The sequence below is a fragment of the Coffea arabica genome, chromosome 4e (genome assembly GCF_036785885.1).
Source record: "Coffea arabica cultivar ET-39 chromosome 4e, Coffea Arabica ET-39 HiFi, whole genome shotgun sequence".
Classification (NCBI taxonomy): domain Eukaryota; kingdom Viridiplantae; phylum Streptophyta; class Magnoliopsida; order Gentianales; family Rubiaceae; genus Coffea; species Coffea arabica.
In genome coordinates, this window is record NC_092317.1 from 13205714 (window position 1) to 13222195 (window position 16482).

General features: G+C 34.7%; 1 protein-coding gene and 1 long non-coding RNA gene across 3 annotated transcripts; both read right to left on the reverse strand.

Moving 5' to 3' along the window:
* Positions 1–4322: 4322 nt before the first annotated feature.
* On the reverse strand, positions 4323–6377 carry LOC140006060 (uncharacterized). 2 transcript variants are annotated; one of them, XR_011813642.1, is made up of 5 exons: positions 6359–6377; positions 6032–6219; positions 5839–5931; positions 5238–5754; positions 4323–4523 (listed from the first exon to the last, which is right to left on the reverse strand). It is a non-coding gene; the product is annotated as an uncharacterized lncRNA (long non-coding RNA). The 2 variants fall into 2 exon arrangements; XR_011813641.1 differs by lacking the exon at positions 6359–6377 and having other exon boundaries at positions 6032–6273.
* Positions 6378–9048: 2671 nt separating this feature from the next.
* LOC113740802 (uncharacterized) lies at positions 9049–10797 on the reverse strand. Its single transcript, XM_027268322.2, has one exon. It carries the CDS (start codon positions 10795–10797, stop codon positions 9049–9051), a length of 1749 nt encoding a protein of 582 aa, XP_027124123.2.
* Between the last annotated feature and the right edge of the window lie 5685 nt (positions 10798–16482).

Sequence of the window (16482 nt, forward strand, 5' to 3'; positions counted from 1 at the left end):
GGAGGTATATAGTGATCTAACACTCTAAACTTGGTTTATAAGAGTTGATTTACACTTGTAGGCTTGGATATTCATGTGGATGACTTGTTTATGGTGTAAAATGAAATGGGTGAGCTCTATGAACTCCCACCTTTGTCTTGGAGGCTGATCTCATGCTTGATGATGTTTATAATGTTGGATTAGTGCTTAAACTACTGGATTATTGGTGGAAAATTGATGGAAACTCAAGATGGGTGCAAAGGCCAAATCTGACCATTTTGCCCCTATTTTGTTTGGCCACTTTAATGCAAAAATTTGAGGATTTAATGGCTTGATTGTGTTGTTTACATGTTGTAGTAGTTGTATAAAAATTTTCATTGAAAAATACTGAGTTTTGGTTGGTCAAATGAATTTATTTCCCAAAGCTAGTAATCTGGAAACTGATCCCGTAATGCTCAGACCAGTGTTCGTATTTCGTCCATAACTCCGTTCTCCGATGTCAAAATCAAGTGCCGTTAGCGGCATTTGAAACTAGACATTCCTATCTTTCCAACGGTATAAAATTCATGTTCTGGTTCCATGTGTGTGAGCCGCACCACTCTTTAAAATACGGAGACTGCCCTGTTCTTGAAAACCCCAACTTTTGGACTGATTTGAGACAAGACTTGGAGTGGTTTTGCTAATTGAGTTTCGTGGTGTTAAACACCTACCAAATGTACCATGTATGTTCCTTAGGCCTTTCCTACACAAATGAACCATGTTTGGAGGATTTTCCTTGGCCAAATGTTTGGAAATGAAGAACAAGAAGTTCAAGGCAGTTATGCCTTAAGAATTTTTCAAAACTTTGGTTGGATAGTTGACTACCTTCCTGAAGGTATTTTTCATGAAATTTGATAGAGAGATACCCTTTATATAGGAGTATTATACTGTCAAATTTGGTACCAATCCAAGTCCGTTTCGACACTTAACTAAAGATCCAAAGTCGGAAACCCAAATCTGGAATTTGTTCAACAGTCTCGAATTTTCCCCAATTTTGAGCTACCGTATCTCGGTGCTCGAAACTCCGATTCTTGATCCGCTTGTTCTGTCCTAAACCTTACTTGAAACTCTAATTGAGTTATAAATGTCAAGGGCTGGTTTGCAATGAGTGAATTTTACCGAATTTCCAAAGTTAGCGAAAAACCAACCCCAACACAACCTTAAGTACCCTGAAACAGTAACTTTGAGCCCATTTTTGAATGTCTTCCATTTAGAATCATGGAAAAGTGTCTTCTAAGAACTTTTAGTGCTTTCAAAAAGGTTTCCAACGGTACCAAGTTTTACAATTTTTGACATGTAAAATGTGAGATACGATTTTTTAAAATATCATATCAAAACCGAAAATTTTCCGAATTCCAAAGGAAGGGAGTTTTCAAGCACCCCTTATTCCTTCGATATTACTTGAACATTTTATACTTGATTTCCTGAAATGAAAACTCGATCGCTCTTGTACTTTAAGAAACTCTAATTGAACCTCGATTTACGAGTAATTGAGGTTCTTTTTCTTGAAATTTCCTTAGATTGTACTAACATACAATCTTCCTTGATAATTGGGGCACGTGAATGATAATACAATATATTTTGCTCAGGTGCACTCGGGGACCTTCAAGAGGATCCTACTGTGAACACTTAAACTTCCAGAAAATATTTCTTCTTGATTTGCTCGGTGAGTGTCAAGTGTATGGCTACTTGAACTCTATGGGATTGATTCATGCTTGGCTTACCTGATTACATGCTTAGCCTACTTGATTTTGAAAATGGAGTCGAGTGTGTACTTTATCGCACTCGTTCTCATTTGAAACAAATGACTCATGTTTAACATGTTTTGCCTGGTTTACATGACCTGAAATACATGCTTAAACCTGACGAATGCTTTATTACATGACATGGTATGCTATGGCTGCATACGTCGTTGGAGTGAATCTCCTCGGCACTTACATGATACATGGGGGACGCCCAAACTCATAGGCCGACCTTGAAACTCGAGCCGGCATGGGCCTGGTCGGGAACCTTGGTGAGCCATGAGAATCACATGATAAACTTGATCTATTTGAGAGATCTTGTTTGGCATACTCGTGGAGTATAGCCTTATAAATGTCGTGCGGGCCCGAAGTGGTGTAGGGTGGACGGATGAGAAGTAAGGGGTGATCTACGGTTTGGAAATATCAACTCGGTTGACAGAGAGTCATCGCGGGAAGATATACGAATGAACTGGCAAAGCAAGTGAAACTTAACTCCTGAGAGCTACTATATCCTTGAATTGTTTCTGCTTACTTTCACTGGCTTTATTAATTACTTGTAATTATCTCTTGGACTGTTATTTTGGACTGTTATCTGGACTACGTGCTTGCATGTGTGTTCTTGGCCTCACGAGCGTTTTGCTCACCCTGTAGATTTGTTTTCCTTAACAGGATTGAATTCGGAGATGTATTGAAGAAACCTTCCTGATGCGTTTTTGTTTAGGGTTTCTATTATATTTTGGCTATGTCTTGGTTTTGGATTGTACTTTTGGATTTGAAATGTAACTTTTGGGGCGTGATGTATAGTTGGGATTTAAGATGTGTTTTGAACACCCGATATGCGGGTTGGATAATGGATGACGATTGTTATGCTTGAACGCTTCCGTATTTACTGTATTTAAGTTTTACTTGTGTTGTGTAGATCGATAATAAGTTTGAATGGAATTACTTGAATCCTGACGAGAGTTAGGCAGGCGTTCCGCGGATACTATTTGGTTCGCCTTAGGGAGAAGTGGGGGCGTCACATATAAGAAATTTGTACTAATTAAATATATTAGTAAATTTAGTATAACTAATTAATAATTTTTATTAGTAACCATGTATAATTATTAGTATAATTGATAATATCAATTATATTACATATATTGATACACATTATATAATATATATAACTAATAATATCTTATTATAAGTTTATAATTAATTAAATTAAATATTATATATAATTAAATATAATTATATAATTATATAATTATAATTATATTATATAAAAATATTAATTATACTAATATATTATATAATTATAATTATATTATATAAAAATATTAATTATACTAATATATTATATAATTATAATATATATTACATATTAAATATAATAAATTATTATATTTATAATAATAACTATAATTATAATTTTATAATATATTATTATTTACACATATATATTATAATTATATGCACATATAATACATATTTATAACTAATTTAAATATATTGTTATATAATATATTATATATAATTTTAAATATAAATATAAATATATTTATTATTAGAATTATATTATAATAAGTATAAGTATATTGTAATAATTATAAATATATTATATAATTATACTAATATTATAATAAAATATATAATTATAATAAACTATTATGATTATAATATATATGATATATAATTATATATTAATTTTTTAATAGGTGGCGAGATGGGCCCCGTTTCTAAACAAGAATCAGATTTGGATTTTGTCAAAAACTCTCAAGGTCACTAGGAAATTGGGAAACTCCAAATGTTTAGATATGATTCTAAAATCCCAATTCTGATAGTAATAATCCAAACAACAATTATGTGATTTATTCCAATTCTCCATTCCAAATCCCTCTTACCGAACGCCACCTTAATTCTTCACTCACTCCTTTATCACGAGCAATTACCGATTCAAGATATTTGGTCATCGCAATTTCTAACTTATTCACTACAAGAAAATTGCGTTTCTGTGACAGGCGAAAGTCGTCACTAAAAATTCAGAAGTCGTCACAAAAAAAGTCAGTGACGACTTTTACTGCTGTCACAGAGCTGTCACTAGTTCTATGTCACAAAAGGGGGTCCATGTGACGACTGTTGAAAGTCGTCACAAACGATTTCGCTTTTGTGATGACTCTTGTCGTCACTCATTGTTGTACATTGTGTGACGACTTTTATTGTCACTAAGCTGGCTAAATTCTTGTCATAGTCAACCCTTGGAGTTGTCACATTATGCTTCCGTTCAGTGACGACTTTTGTTGTCATTGTTTTCCATCCATAAAAAGTGACGACTTTCTGGTGTCACTAGTGAAACTTGTTGGCAGTGACAACTTTTTTATTGTCATTTATTTTTTTTGTAAAAAGCAATAATCTAATGTTAATTACGCAACATAGCTGCCAACAATCACAAAACGTTCATTGAGTAGCAAGGAGAAAAAAAAAGCCAACATACGAAAAGAAAGCCAACATTCATTTCCAATAGAAGATCAACCCAAATACATATATATATAAATGTTGCCTCAAATGAGTCATAAACCATGCACCATCCAAAATAAGCCATTCAGTTACAATACTAGTGATTTCCCATCCACAATAGAGAGTAGTAAAGTTCTATACAAAAATATGAGCACGATTCCCATCTAGAACAAAACATGAGCACGATAGGCCTTGTAGTCTTCAAATCAAAAACCATCTCCACAGCAATGACTGGCTTCTTCTTCTTGGGAATCGTGTTAGAACCTACACGTTACCAAAATTGAAGCAATGAGCACTGGTGTTAAAACTGGAACTACACTTCTAGATAGGCACCATATTATAAAAACTAATGTCACTCTAATTTGAAATTATAGCAATCTAAGTAAATTGCTTAACACAAAAATAAAGTGAAATTATAGCAAATAAGACATTGAATGTATATTCTGTGAAATATAGAATAACAATACAAACACAATAAATATTTGCATGTTCACAAATATATATGCAATAACAATAACAATAACAACAATAAAATCCTAAAATCATTGAGAGCCTAGATGATTGTGAACCACACAGTATATCAAGAAAAAAAACACACACACACACACACACAATCACATGTGCCTCTTTTTCCTTAGCACAAAAAAAAAATTCTGATATAGAAAAATTTAGATGAGTTCGACAAAGAAAAAAGTGGAATACATCCCAACATTCAAACACCTTTGCTTTAAAAACACTAAAGTTTTGGTTGCAACATCCAGCACCTCAATGGCTGTAATTAAACATGAACAAGATTTCAAGCACCTAAATCAGGCTCAAGCAACTCAATTGCATTAAATAGGAATCAGATTTGGTGGAACTAGATTTCAAGTGCCATCAAGCAACCCAATTGTATTAAAAATGAATCTCTATTTTGTAGAACCAGAATTCAAGTGCCTCAATTGTAATAACTATGAAGAGCAAACAATTTATTTATACCTGACACAGAAGTTGCTTATTTGCGCAAGTTTTTCAGCTGGTTAGCTAACTCATCATACAGGCTTCTTGTTTCTGTTTGTTGCTGTTGCAAGGTCTTAATCAACTCTTGCTGAGCAGTGAATTGTTGAGTTACTTCTGCAGCTCGTTTTTCTGCTTCATCTGCTCTTTTTCGGCTGTCCTCAATCTCATGCCTCCAGCGTTCTACCTCAGCAGCTTGCTTCTTAGTTGCACTACGACCGCGAATGTGTCCAGGTATGTAACCAAGTTCTTGCTCGCATATTTCCTTGCTAGTCATTGAAGTTGTAGCCTGCAATTCCCTCATTTTGTCCTAGGCAAGTAAAAAATATGATCATTATGTAGCTGGAATGGATGTCAATAATTTAAAAATCCATTATCCAAGTGAAACAGCTCACCAAGGTCTCTTTTGCTTTGTCATTTACCAGCCCCTTGACTTCTTTGACTTTCGACTTAACTCAAACATGTCTATCTCTGAAAGCTCGACATCTTCTTTCCTTTTCTGTCCAAATTTTCAATTTTTTCATTTTTAGTCATATGACAAAAAGGATGTACATGTACAAGTGTTGGCTGGGTTTCAGATTACCTTTTCCTCAACAACTCTTGCAAGCGATTTTGTGCCAACAGTAGTGTGGCAGTCATTTTTGGCACGATTTTGCTTGTTACGTTCACTAATTTTCTGCCACAAATTAGTGAAAATTTTAACTGACAAAGATTAGCAAATTTGTGAAGTGAAATCTGAAATTTAATAAAAGGATAGGTTATTTTGACAAGCTAACCTTAAATTCATCATTTTCAAAGTAGCTGACCAGCCACTTCCAATCTTCTTCACTCACACCTTCAGGAAGTTGCCTCAATGCTTCTTGCCTTAATTCAAAACTCTGAAAATACTTGTGAAGCCGATATCGATGGTTTCGATATTGTGTGTTTAACTGCCTATTAATAGCAGTTTTTGAGGTGATGTGCTCTGGAAATCGAAAGTCATCCTACAATAACAGTGCAATCTACTTAAAACCAAGCAAATCTATGTGAAAATGACATATTAAATCTAAGGAAGATTTGAGTGCAAAAGTAGTGCAAATCTAAAGCAGTAAAATCTCTCATACTTTCTGGATGAAATTAGAGTATTAGCAGGTCAACAAATACCGTAACCGTGCTATATATGCCTTCTCGGTCACCGGGATTGAAATGGGACCACTTTGGAACATTAAGCCTAGCAGCCTTCCTAACAACACAACCCCCTTCTGTGATGAAGTATTGAGAATCCTTCCCAACAATCCGCCAAATACAATCATCAATTTCAATGGTGAGCGTCTCATTAGCCTCTTTTTTTTTTTGATAATGATAGATTTCGTGTACGTCCTCTTCTTCTTGCTGACAGCAGCATAGCTATTAACAAATATCAGTCCATACATTACTTTGACCACATTAACAAAGTTAGTCATGAAATAGAAACTTGGTTTTTAATTTCAGCCGTGAAAATGAAGTCTAACTTACCATTTTATTGCTCATCCGAAACTGGAATAGTCTCATTTTCTCCGGATGCACGAGACTCAGATATCTGAGGGTGTATCATCCTACTCTCACTAGCAATTTCTCTAGATGAAGAAGTTGGAGTGACAAATATTGCATTCTCTGAGGATACACTCTTGGATGCACTTCTTGGTTGATTGCTTCCAACTGAATTAGGTATTGCAGGCTATTGTGCACCTTGAGCTTTTCTCTGCAGCATTTGGCCTCACTTTCCTGGTCCAGCCATCTAAAAGTAACAAGAAGTTAGTGTTACAGCATAGTATAATTTAGGAATAAAAACTAGTTAGCCGGAGTTAAAGAGATTAAACTTAGTGTCATGTAGTCCTCATCAATTTCACCTATTCCGAATCGATGTCATTATCACTAAGAATCTCCTCTTCGTTTTCCTCATTGTTAGACTCATGTTCAGTCACTTCATCATCATCATTAATGAAGTCTTCAAAGGTGCCATTTGAGTTATTTTTTGACTTCTTAGCATGTACAATGGATGAAGGTACAGCCTTCGGTATCTCATTGTCTTCTCTTGAAAGTAATGGTGGATTGTCAAGGTCTATTATAATAGTGAAATCCCCAGTTGCTTCTTCTTGATATATTTCCTCAACAATTGATTCTTTTTCTAAATCTTCAGGAACATCATACAAGTGCCTTGGACTGAACCTCTCGACGACAAACCAGTTTTTGCCTAGTTTCAAGTCTTCAAGATAAAAGACTTGTTGAACATGTTGAGGGAGGACATATGGTTGGTCTTCATACTATTTTCTGGACGAATTGACACTTGTGATACCCCATTCTTTGTCCACTTGCATCCCAGCACTATCATCGGTCTTCCACCAGTCACACTTGAATACTATAACCTTTTTTTTCTCGAGCCAGTATCTTACTTCAATAATTTGTTGTATCACACCATAAAAATCGATCATATTGTTACCATGCTCACCTCTAACTACAATACCACTGTTTTGAGTCTTTCTTTGCCTTTCCCGATTTTCCGTGTGAAACCTATACCCATTAACCATGTAGCCCGTATACATGCAAACTCGGTTGTCTAGCCCAAATGCTAATGCTCGAAGCTCGCCATTGGAAGCCTCGCTGCCATACATAACCTAGTAAGGACAATTTCACCTAAATCAGTAATTTATTGTATTAGAGATAAAAAAAAGTAGGCTGTTCAAATGACACTACAAACATACACGCTGTTTAACCCATTTTGCAAATTCTCTATCGTGCCTTTGGTCCACATTTTCAGCACTCTCTGCCTCCAACTCCATTTTATGCGCACTATAGACAAAAACAATAAACCCATAAATTTTTTATGAACATATCAAAATATAGAACAAAGGTACAAGCTTTAATTAACATTAAAAGCTTACTTTATATAGTTCTCAAGCTCATCACAATTGTTCAATATAAATGTATGAATTTTTTCCAGCTCTGAGTCAAGGAAATTGCCCCTTTTGGGCCCTCCAAATGGACGACCAGGGCATGAAAAAATGGACAATTCACCAGTATTATATCCCCTATCATTGTTTCGTTCAGGCTTGTTGAATATCGTATCAATATTGTCTAGGTACATAGAGCAGAATGTCAAGCATTCTTTATCTATGTACCGCTCAGCAATGCATCCCTCTGGCCGGGCCTTATTCCCAACATAACTTTTCAGCACTGTCATATGTCTTTCTCAAAGGAAAATAAAAGAAATTAGAAGATTGCAGTGGTCTTTAATAAAAAAAAACTTACAAGGCTATATGTACAACTCTCTACCTCTCAAATGGGAACATCCAACGATATTGAGCTGGACCGCCAAGGATAGCTTCAGCAGGCAAGTGAACCATCAAGTGCATCATTATATCGAAGAAAGCTGGAGGGAACAACCTCTCTAATTTACATAAGATGACTGCAATTTTTTGGCCTAACTCCTCCAGAACCTCTCTATGTAATGTTCTAGCACATAATTTTTTGAAGAATTCACTTAACTCGAATAGCACTTGCCGAACTTCTTTTGTTAAACTTCCACGGATTGCAAGTGGGAGTAGCCTTTGTATAAAAATGTGGAAGTCATGACTTTTCATTCCAGAAATTTGAAACTGGCCATTCTTTATACATCGGCAAATGTTTGAGGCAAACCCATCTAGATATTTGACAGAATTCAAGAACTCACATACTTTTTTTTTCTCCTCCTTGGTTAGGCTGTAACAGGCATGTGGCATGATATAAGAGTCGCCATTTGGAATCAAATGTAGCTCTTTTTTCAAACCCAAATCCTTCAAATCTTGACGACACAACCAGTGGTCTTTGGTTTTGTTTTCAATATCCATAATTGTGGCAATGACAGCCTCTGAGATATTTTTGACACATGCATTAAATCCAAATTATGCCTAAGAAGGAGGTCTGCCCAATATGGTAACTCAAAGAAACAACTTTTCTTTGTCCAGTTCAAACCACTCTCAGAACGCTTGCGTTTCTTTGCATTGGATTGCGCCTTGGTCTTCCCAAAATTTATCTCCATATTTTGTACCTGATCCAAAATTTCATTTCCAGATAAAGGTACAACAGGATTCCTAAAGTCCACATTGCCATCGAAAGGTTTTTTTTCTCGCCGCCAAGAATGGTCAATGGGTAAGAAGCGGCGATGACCTGTGTAACACAACTTTTTTCGGTGTGGTAAATGTACGCAAGTTGTCTCAACCATGCAAATAGGACATGCTTGATACCCTTTCGTACTCCATCCGGACAGCATTGCATAAGCTGAAAAATCATTTATAGTCCATAGTAAAGCTGCCCGGAGGTCAAATTTCTTGCCACTATATGCATCATATGTTTCAACACCAAGCCACATTTCATTCAGTTCATCTATTAGAGGCTCCATGTAAACATCAATCTCATTTCCCGGGGATTTAGGCCCAGGAATTAGCATTGATAGGAAAAAGAAAGGATCTCTCATACACTTCCAAGGGGGCAGATTGTATGGCACTAGATAAATAGGCCAGATGCTATAAGCACTACTCATGGTCCCAAAAGGATTGAAACCATCAGTTGCAAGACCTAACCTCACATTTCTAGGATCAACGGCGAAGTCCGGATGCAACCTATCAAAGTGTTTCCATGCTTCACTGTCTGCTGGATGCCGCATGATGTTATCATCATGCACATACTTTTCTTTATGCCATCTCATATCTGAACCTATTTCTTTGTGGGTATATAATCGTTGCAGCCTATGCTTCAAAGGAAAGTAACGCAAAACTTTGCGTGGAACTCTTGAACCTGCCATCTTGTAGCGAGGTTCTTTACAATTTAGATTTGGACAAGTGTCTAAATTTTCATTTTCCTTGTGGAAGAGAACACAATCATTGACACAAGCATGGATTTTTTCAGATTTAAAACCTAAGTCTCGAATGAGCTTCTTAGCATCAGCAAAAGACTTGGGAACTGTGGCTTCAGGAGGTAGTGCATGCCTAAAAATTTCCAGCAATGCATTGAAGGACTTTATAGTCCACCCGCTCATTGTTTTCAAATGGAGCAAAGTGACTACAAAGGATAGCTTTGAGTAAAAATGATTCCCTGGATACAGCTCCTTTTTTGCATCTTCTAACAATTTAAGAAAGTTATCTGTGTCACTATGATTCTCATTTAGACTATCATCTGTTGATTCTTCCCTACCAGCCCAATTGTCCCCCCATTGTGCTGTCCCAATGTCGTGCAACATGTCATTTAAATCTTCAGTATCACTATCCTCCTCTCCATCCCCATGTTCAGTACTATCCCCACAATTTTGGTGTCGAAATTGTTCCCCACGGTGTATCCATCTTGTGTAGCTTTTACGAATGTCTTGAGTCAATAAATGATCCTCCACAACTGTTTTAGTTTGGTTACAAAAATTATTGCATTGTGTACATGGGCATGGGATTTTCTGATTTTCAACTTTTTGAGAATATGCAAACTTGAGGAAATTTTTGACTCCGAGTTCATAAGCCTTGTCCTTCCTATTGCTAATCTTCATCCAAGTTTTATCCATGTTCTAGATATAGACACATCAGCCTTTAGTACAAAATACTTTTCTAATATCAAACTAAAGAGAATAATTTGTTAACTAGCCTTTTCAAAAATTAAGGCTACAAGTCATATGAAAAGCAGCCATAAAAGTAATATGAAAATTCATATGAAAAGCCATGAAATCAGTATCATATATCAAGAAAAGTAATATGTAAAATGCAACATTTCAGAAGCCCAAATTGCCTCGGATAATGGCAAGGAAATGAAGCCTTTCGGGGGCAGGACAGAAGCCATTGGATAATGAGCCAACAAAAACAGGGGAAAATTAAAATGTAGGTTCGAAAATGGCAAAGAAATAAAGAACAAAGAACAAACTTCAGTTGAACTTACCTGAGAAATGTATAGCTTTCCCCAATTGCCTCGGATTTGCTAGTGCTAAAGAGCTCGACGCGGTTGCGGGTCAATAGAGGGGAGAAAGGGCTATCGTCAGTGGTGAAGGAAATGCTGAAGAATAAATTATGGTGCTGGATAGCTCGGACTTCAGCGGCTGATGGTGGTGGATAGCAGTGGACTTCAGCGGTTAACGGTGGTGAGCGGCATTTCGACGCGGTTGCGGGTCAATGGAGGGGAGAAAGGGTCATCGTCAGTGGTGAAGGAAAGGCTGAAGAATAAAGCTCAAGTTGCTGGGTAGCGGCGAACTTCAGCGGCTGATGGTGGTGGATAGCGGCGGACTTCAGCGGCTAACGGTGGCGAGCGGCATTTCGAATCTACGGGAAGGAAGGGTTAGTTCACCATAGGAAGGAAAGACTGAGAATGAAATTTGTCTAAGTGTTGGAAGAGAGAAGCGGCGAGACTTTTGTTTGTGTGTGAACAACCAAAAACAACGTCGTTTTGTAGAGATTTCAGCCACCCGCCTCGCGTCTCTTTCAGATTTCAGACTGGCGCTCTTTTTTTTTGGCATCTAAGCACGTCTTTGAGATTCCAGGATTCACGCCTTTAGCTTCATACATCTTTTTTCTTTTTTGTTTTAGCCAAATTTTTTTTTCAGGTTTCTTTTTTCATACTTAATCTCTTTTTTTTTTCCTTAATCTCATCTATAAATATCAATAAATTATTTGATATTGGTTTCTTTTTTGTGCATGTATATATATGTGTGCTTGTTTGTGTCTATATACATCTTTTTGGGTTTGGACAACTCAATATACAAATTATTTAAGAAATTACCTTACAATAAAACTTACACAATAAAACATGTTTCAAAAATTTAACATGCATAGAATCGCTTATATACAGTATAGCACTTCTTACTCATACTTATACTACTCTTTGTCTATTACTTAGTTTTTATAATAAATTAAAAGAAACATGTAATCAAATATTCTGTTAAATGTGTGGCAACTCTCAATCTTATTGCACAACAGATATTTTACTAAATAATTTTAATTTCGTATATACCCATTCCATATGAAAATAATTATTACTTATGATGTATTACGCGTTATACTAATCTTTCACAGTGCTAACATTAGACTACAAATTATATTCAATTACACTTTTTCAAATTATTTCAATTATTGATTTTTGAGGGTTGTTATAAGGAATAATAAACAATTCGTGAAAAAATTTTTATGCTCAGACATGTCTATTATGTCAACTTAGCAAAAATTACAAATATCTAAAAATAGTTTGTTATTATATCATTTGCATTTTGCTAATACGTAATGAGTAGGGGCTAAATTATAAAATTAGGGTGTCATATCTTCGGTGCTTTTGCTCATATAAAAGAATTGGGGGCTAAATAATAAAATTAGGGTGCCATAGTAGAATTAGTGAAATTTGATGAAAATACTATAGAATTGCTTATATACATTATAGCACTTCTTACTCATGCTTATCCTACTCTTTGTCTATTACTTAGTTTTTATAATAAATTAAAAGAAACATGTAATCAAATATTCTGTTAAATGTGTTACAACTCTCAATCTTATTGCACGACAGATATTTTACTGAATAATTTTAATTTCGTATATACCCATTCCATATGAAAATAATTATTACTTATGATGTATTACACGTTATACTAATCTTTCACAGTGCTAACATTAGACTACAAATTATATTCAATTACACTTTTTCAAATTATTTCAGTTATTGATTTTTGGGGGTTGTTATAAGGAATAACAAACAATTCGTGAAAAAATTTTTATGCTCAAGTACGTCTATTATGTCAACTTAGCAAAAATTACAAATATCTAAAAATAGTTTGTTATTATATCATTTACATTTTGCTAATACGTAATGAATAGGGGCTAAATTATAAAATTAGGGTGTCATATCTTCGGTGCTTTTGCTCATATAAAAGAATTGGGGGCTAAATAATAAAATTAGGGTGCCATAGTAGAATTAGTGAAATTTGATGAAAATACTATAGAATTGCTTATATACAGTATAACACTTCTTACTCATGTTTATCCTACTCTTTGTCTATTACTTAGTTTTTATAATAAATTAAAAGAAACATGTAATCAAATATTCTGTTAAATGTGTTACAACTCTCAATCTTATTGCACGACAGATATTTTACTGAATAATTTTAATTTCGTATATACCCATTCCATATGAAAATAATTATTACTTATGATGTATTACACGTTATACTAATCTTTCACAGTGCTAACATTAGACTACAAATTATATTCAATTACACTTTTTCAAATTATTTCAGTTATTGATTTTTGGGGGTTGTTATAAGTAATAATAAACAATTCCTAAAAAAAATTTTATGCTCAGACATGTCTATTATGTCAACTTAGCAAAAATTACAAATATCTAAAAATAGTTTGTTATTATATCATTTGCATTTTGTTAATACATAATGAATAGGGGCTAAATTATAAAATTAGGGTGTCATATCTTCGGTGCTTTTGCTAATATAAAAGAATTGGGGGCTAAATAATAAAATTAGGGTGTCATAGTAGAATTAGTGAAAGTTGATGAAAATACTGTAGTATATAGTGACGCAAAAAGTTGTCACAAAATTGGAACCGGGTAGACTTTCAATGACAACAAGTTATGTTGTCACTGTAGAGAGAGCGTTTGTGACGACTTTACTTGAGTTGTCATAAAATCATTTCCCGCGGCATCAAATGATATGCGCGCCAACTATTTCGTGACGAGTTGAGAATGACAACTTCCAATGTTGTCACTGATTATGCTTGTGCTGTACTCATCTGTGATGACACCTAATGTCGTCACTGAATTAGGTTATCTGTGACAAGATTTTGTTGTCACATAAATTTTTGTCACTGAAAAATATATTTCTTGTAGTGATTCCTACCGTGTGATTCAAAAACTTCTGGTATAACAAAGTCAATCTTATTAATAGCAATTACATAATAAGAGCCAAGAGAATGTTGGCTAGGAAATGGAAGGGATGTCATCATATTTGGAAATTATTCATTGAATTCATTTACTATAGTAATTTGAGATTGGGGTTTCATCTTTTCAACTTCCTTTTCAACTACATCATTAGATCCTTCTTCTTGAAACTCTTGCAGTTCCTCATCATTTGTCAGGATAACTGCACTCTCATTTTTCTCAAGGTTGATAATGGTTTGTGAGGGCAATTTTTCACAACTTGGAGGAATCAATTGGCTTACTGTTGATGGCAATAGACATATTTGATCCTCCATCCTTCTAATTCTCATTTGTGTCTCATGTTGAAATTGATATGTATTAGCAATTTGTAATTCCATCATTCTTCACGAAACATACATGACGTGAATAATAATTGTTGCTGTTGATATTGATGTTAAAAACCTGCTGGCCTTGCTGTATAATTAAAGAGTTGAAATTGTCCCACCATTATTGATCATACGTATTTGAATGTGGGTCACACCACATTTGAGATAGTGTTGAGAAATTTCCAAAAGTACGGATTGAGGCACTCAGGTCATCTTAAAATGTAGGGCACATGTCGGTTGAATGATACGAGATATAATAAATTCTACAAGTTGCAACAGTCAATTTTTCTATATGAGAGGTTAGTGTATCTAAATGTTGATCATTAGAAAAAACACGAGTCTCATTACCCTTCCTAGAAATAAAATCCAGTCTATCACCAAGATATTAAATGTTGCAGCCATAAACTAGTAAAAAAATAAGTGAAAAATAAAAAAATATGAATTAACAAAAGAAACAAATTAATCAAGCATCAGTCCCCGGCAACGATGCAAAAAATTGACAGGTGTTGAGCCTGTGCAATAATAAAAATCTGCTTGAGAAAAATATGAATTTTGTAAATAGTGGTGAGTAGGGTCGAATTCACAAGAATTGGAAAAAATTCGTTTTTTCTAGAGCACAAAGGAAGGGAAATTTTTCGGTGAATTTTAGCTAATTAAGAAAAAGAAAATTCACAAAATTAAACAGCAAAATAAGTCAATAATAAATATGGCTCTAACCAAAGGTGCAACTTTTCAGACACGATCCACACAACTAATCATCAATGTAAGAATAATTCAAATATTCATTTATAGATTGGTTATAACTATCAACAAGTTCTGACAGCTAACTTTTCCTTTGTTTATTGATAGTCAATGGACGACCATTAACTATTTTCCTAACCAAGAAACAACCCTAAGTACGGTTGTCGGATTTAATTTTTCGATTGCAATAAAAACTAGAAAAGTCCAATTCTAACCAACAAACACGCTATGAGGGTTTGTTTAAGTCAGATTATACGTTTCCTTAATATGGGACCAATCACACTAGTCGCCACTAGTATTAATCAATTAAATAATTACGAATTTAATTGATTAATATAGCAGTAGATTATTGACAAGTATCCATTTTACCTAATAACTTATGCATATTTTAGTTTATTTATAGTTAATTCTGAGCTCCTAAGACAATGTGAGTGACCATTTTGACAATATTTGATTTTTTTGAATAACATTGAGAAGACTTCTGAATTCATCCTTTTTAGTTATTAATGTTTATTATATTTTGGTAGGGATAAAGAAGTAAGGACAATACGGGGCCGTTTACAAAAAGTCATCGTCGGATTGGATGAGACTATATGGGGTGAGATAGTGAATTTCGAATTAGATATCAAACTGGATACCCGCTAGAAGGTTTTGCAAGAGAAAAGAGTATTGAGCAATATATGAGATCAGATTCAAAGAGTGAAGTCGGCAGTGAGTTTTTTGAAGAAGAGTATTTAGTAGTATACAATGTGGGACAGTGAAATTCGTTTCAGATACCACGTCGGATACTTAGGCAGAAAAAATCTGCAACTTGCACAGCTTTTCATCCTTCTTTCTTGTAGCATCTATGACATTTTGGCAGCTACTTTTTAGGTTCAAGACATCAACTTTCATCAACTTTATGTCATTCCATTTTCACCTTTTGACTCTTCAAGACCAAATCAAGTTTCTTATGGAAGATTCAAGGGGATTTGAAGATTATAAAGAGAGGGAACTTTGTTGAGCTTTTGGGAGCCTTTAGTTTCTAGTTAGTCTTAGAGAGGGTGAGAGCTTTGGAGCAAAAGAGAGAAATAAAAGGGGTTGTGTCTTGCCCTTTGAGGCAAGACATAAACCCACCATGTTTATAGCTTTTCCATTTCTATTAGTTTGTAGGATTAGATTAGAATTTGTGTTATGTATCCATTTAATTAAAAGCTGAGCAAGACGGAAGATTGGGATGAAGA

Coding starts and splice junctions, on each gene's coding strand:
- LOC113740802 (XM_027268322.2), bottom strand. CDS start 10,797: ATGGATAAAACTTGGATGAAGATTAGCAATAGGAAGGACAAGGCTTAT.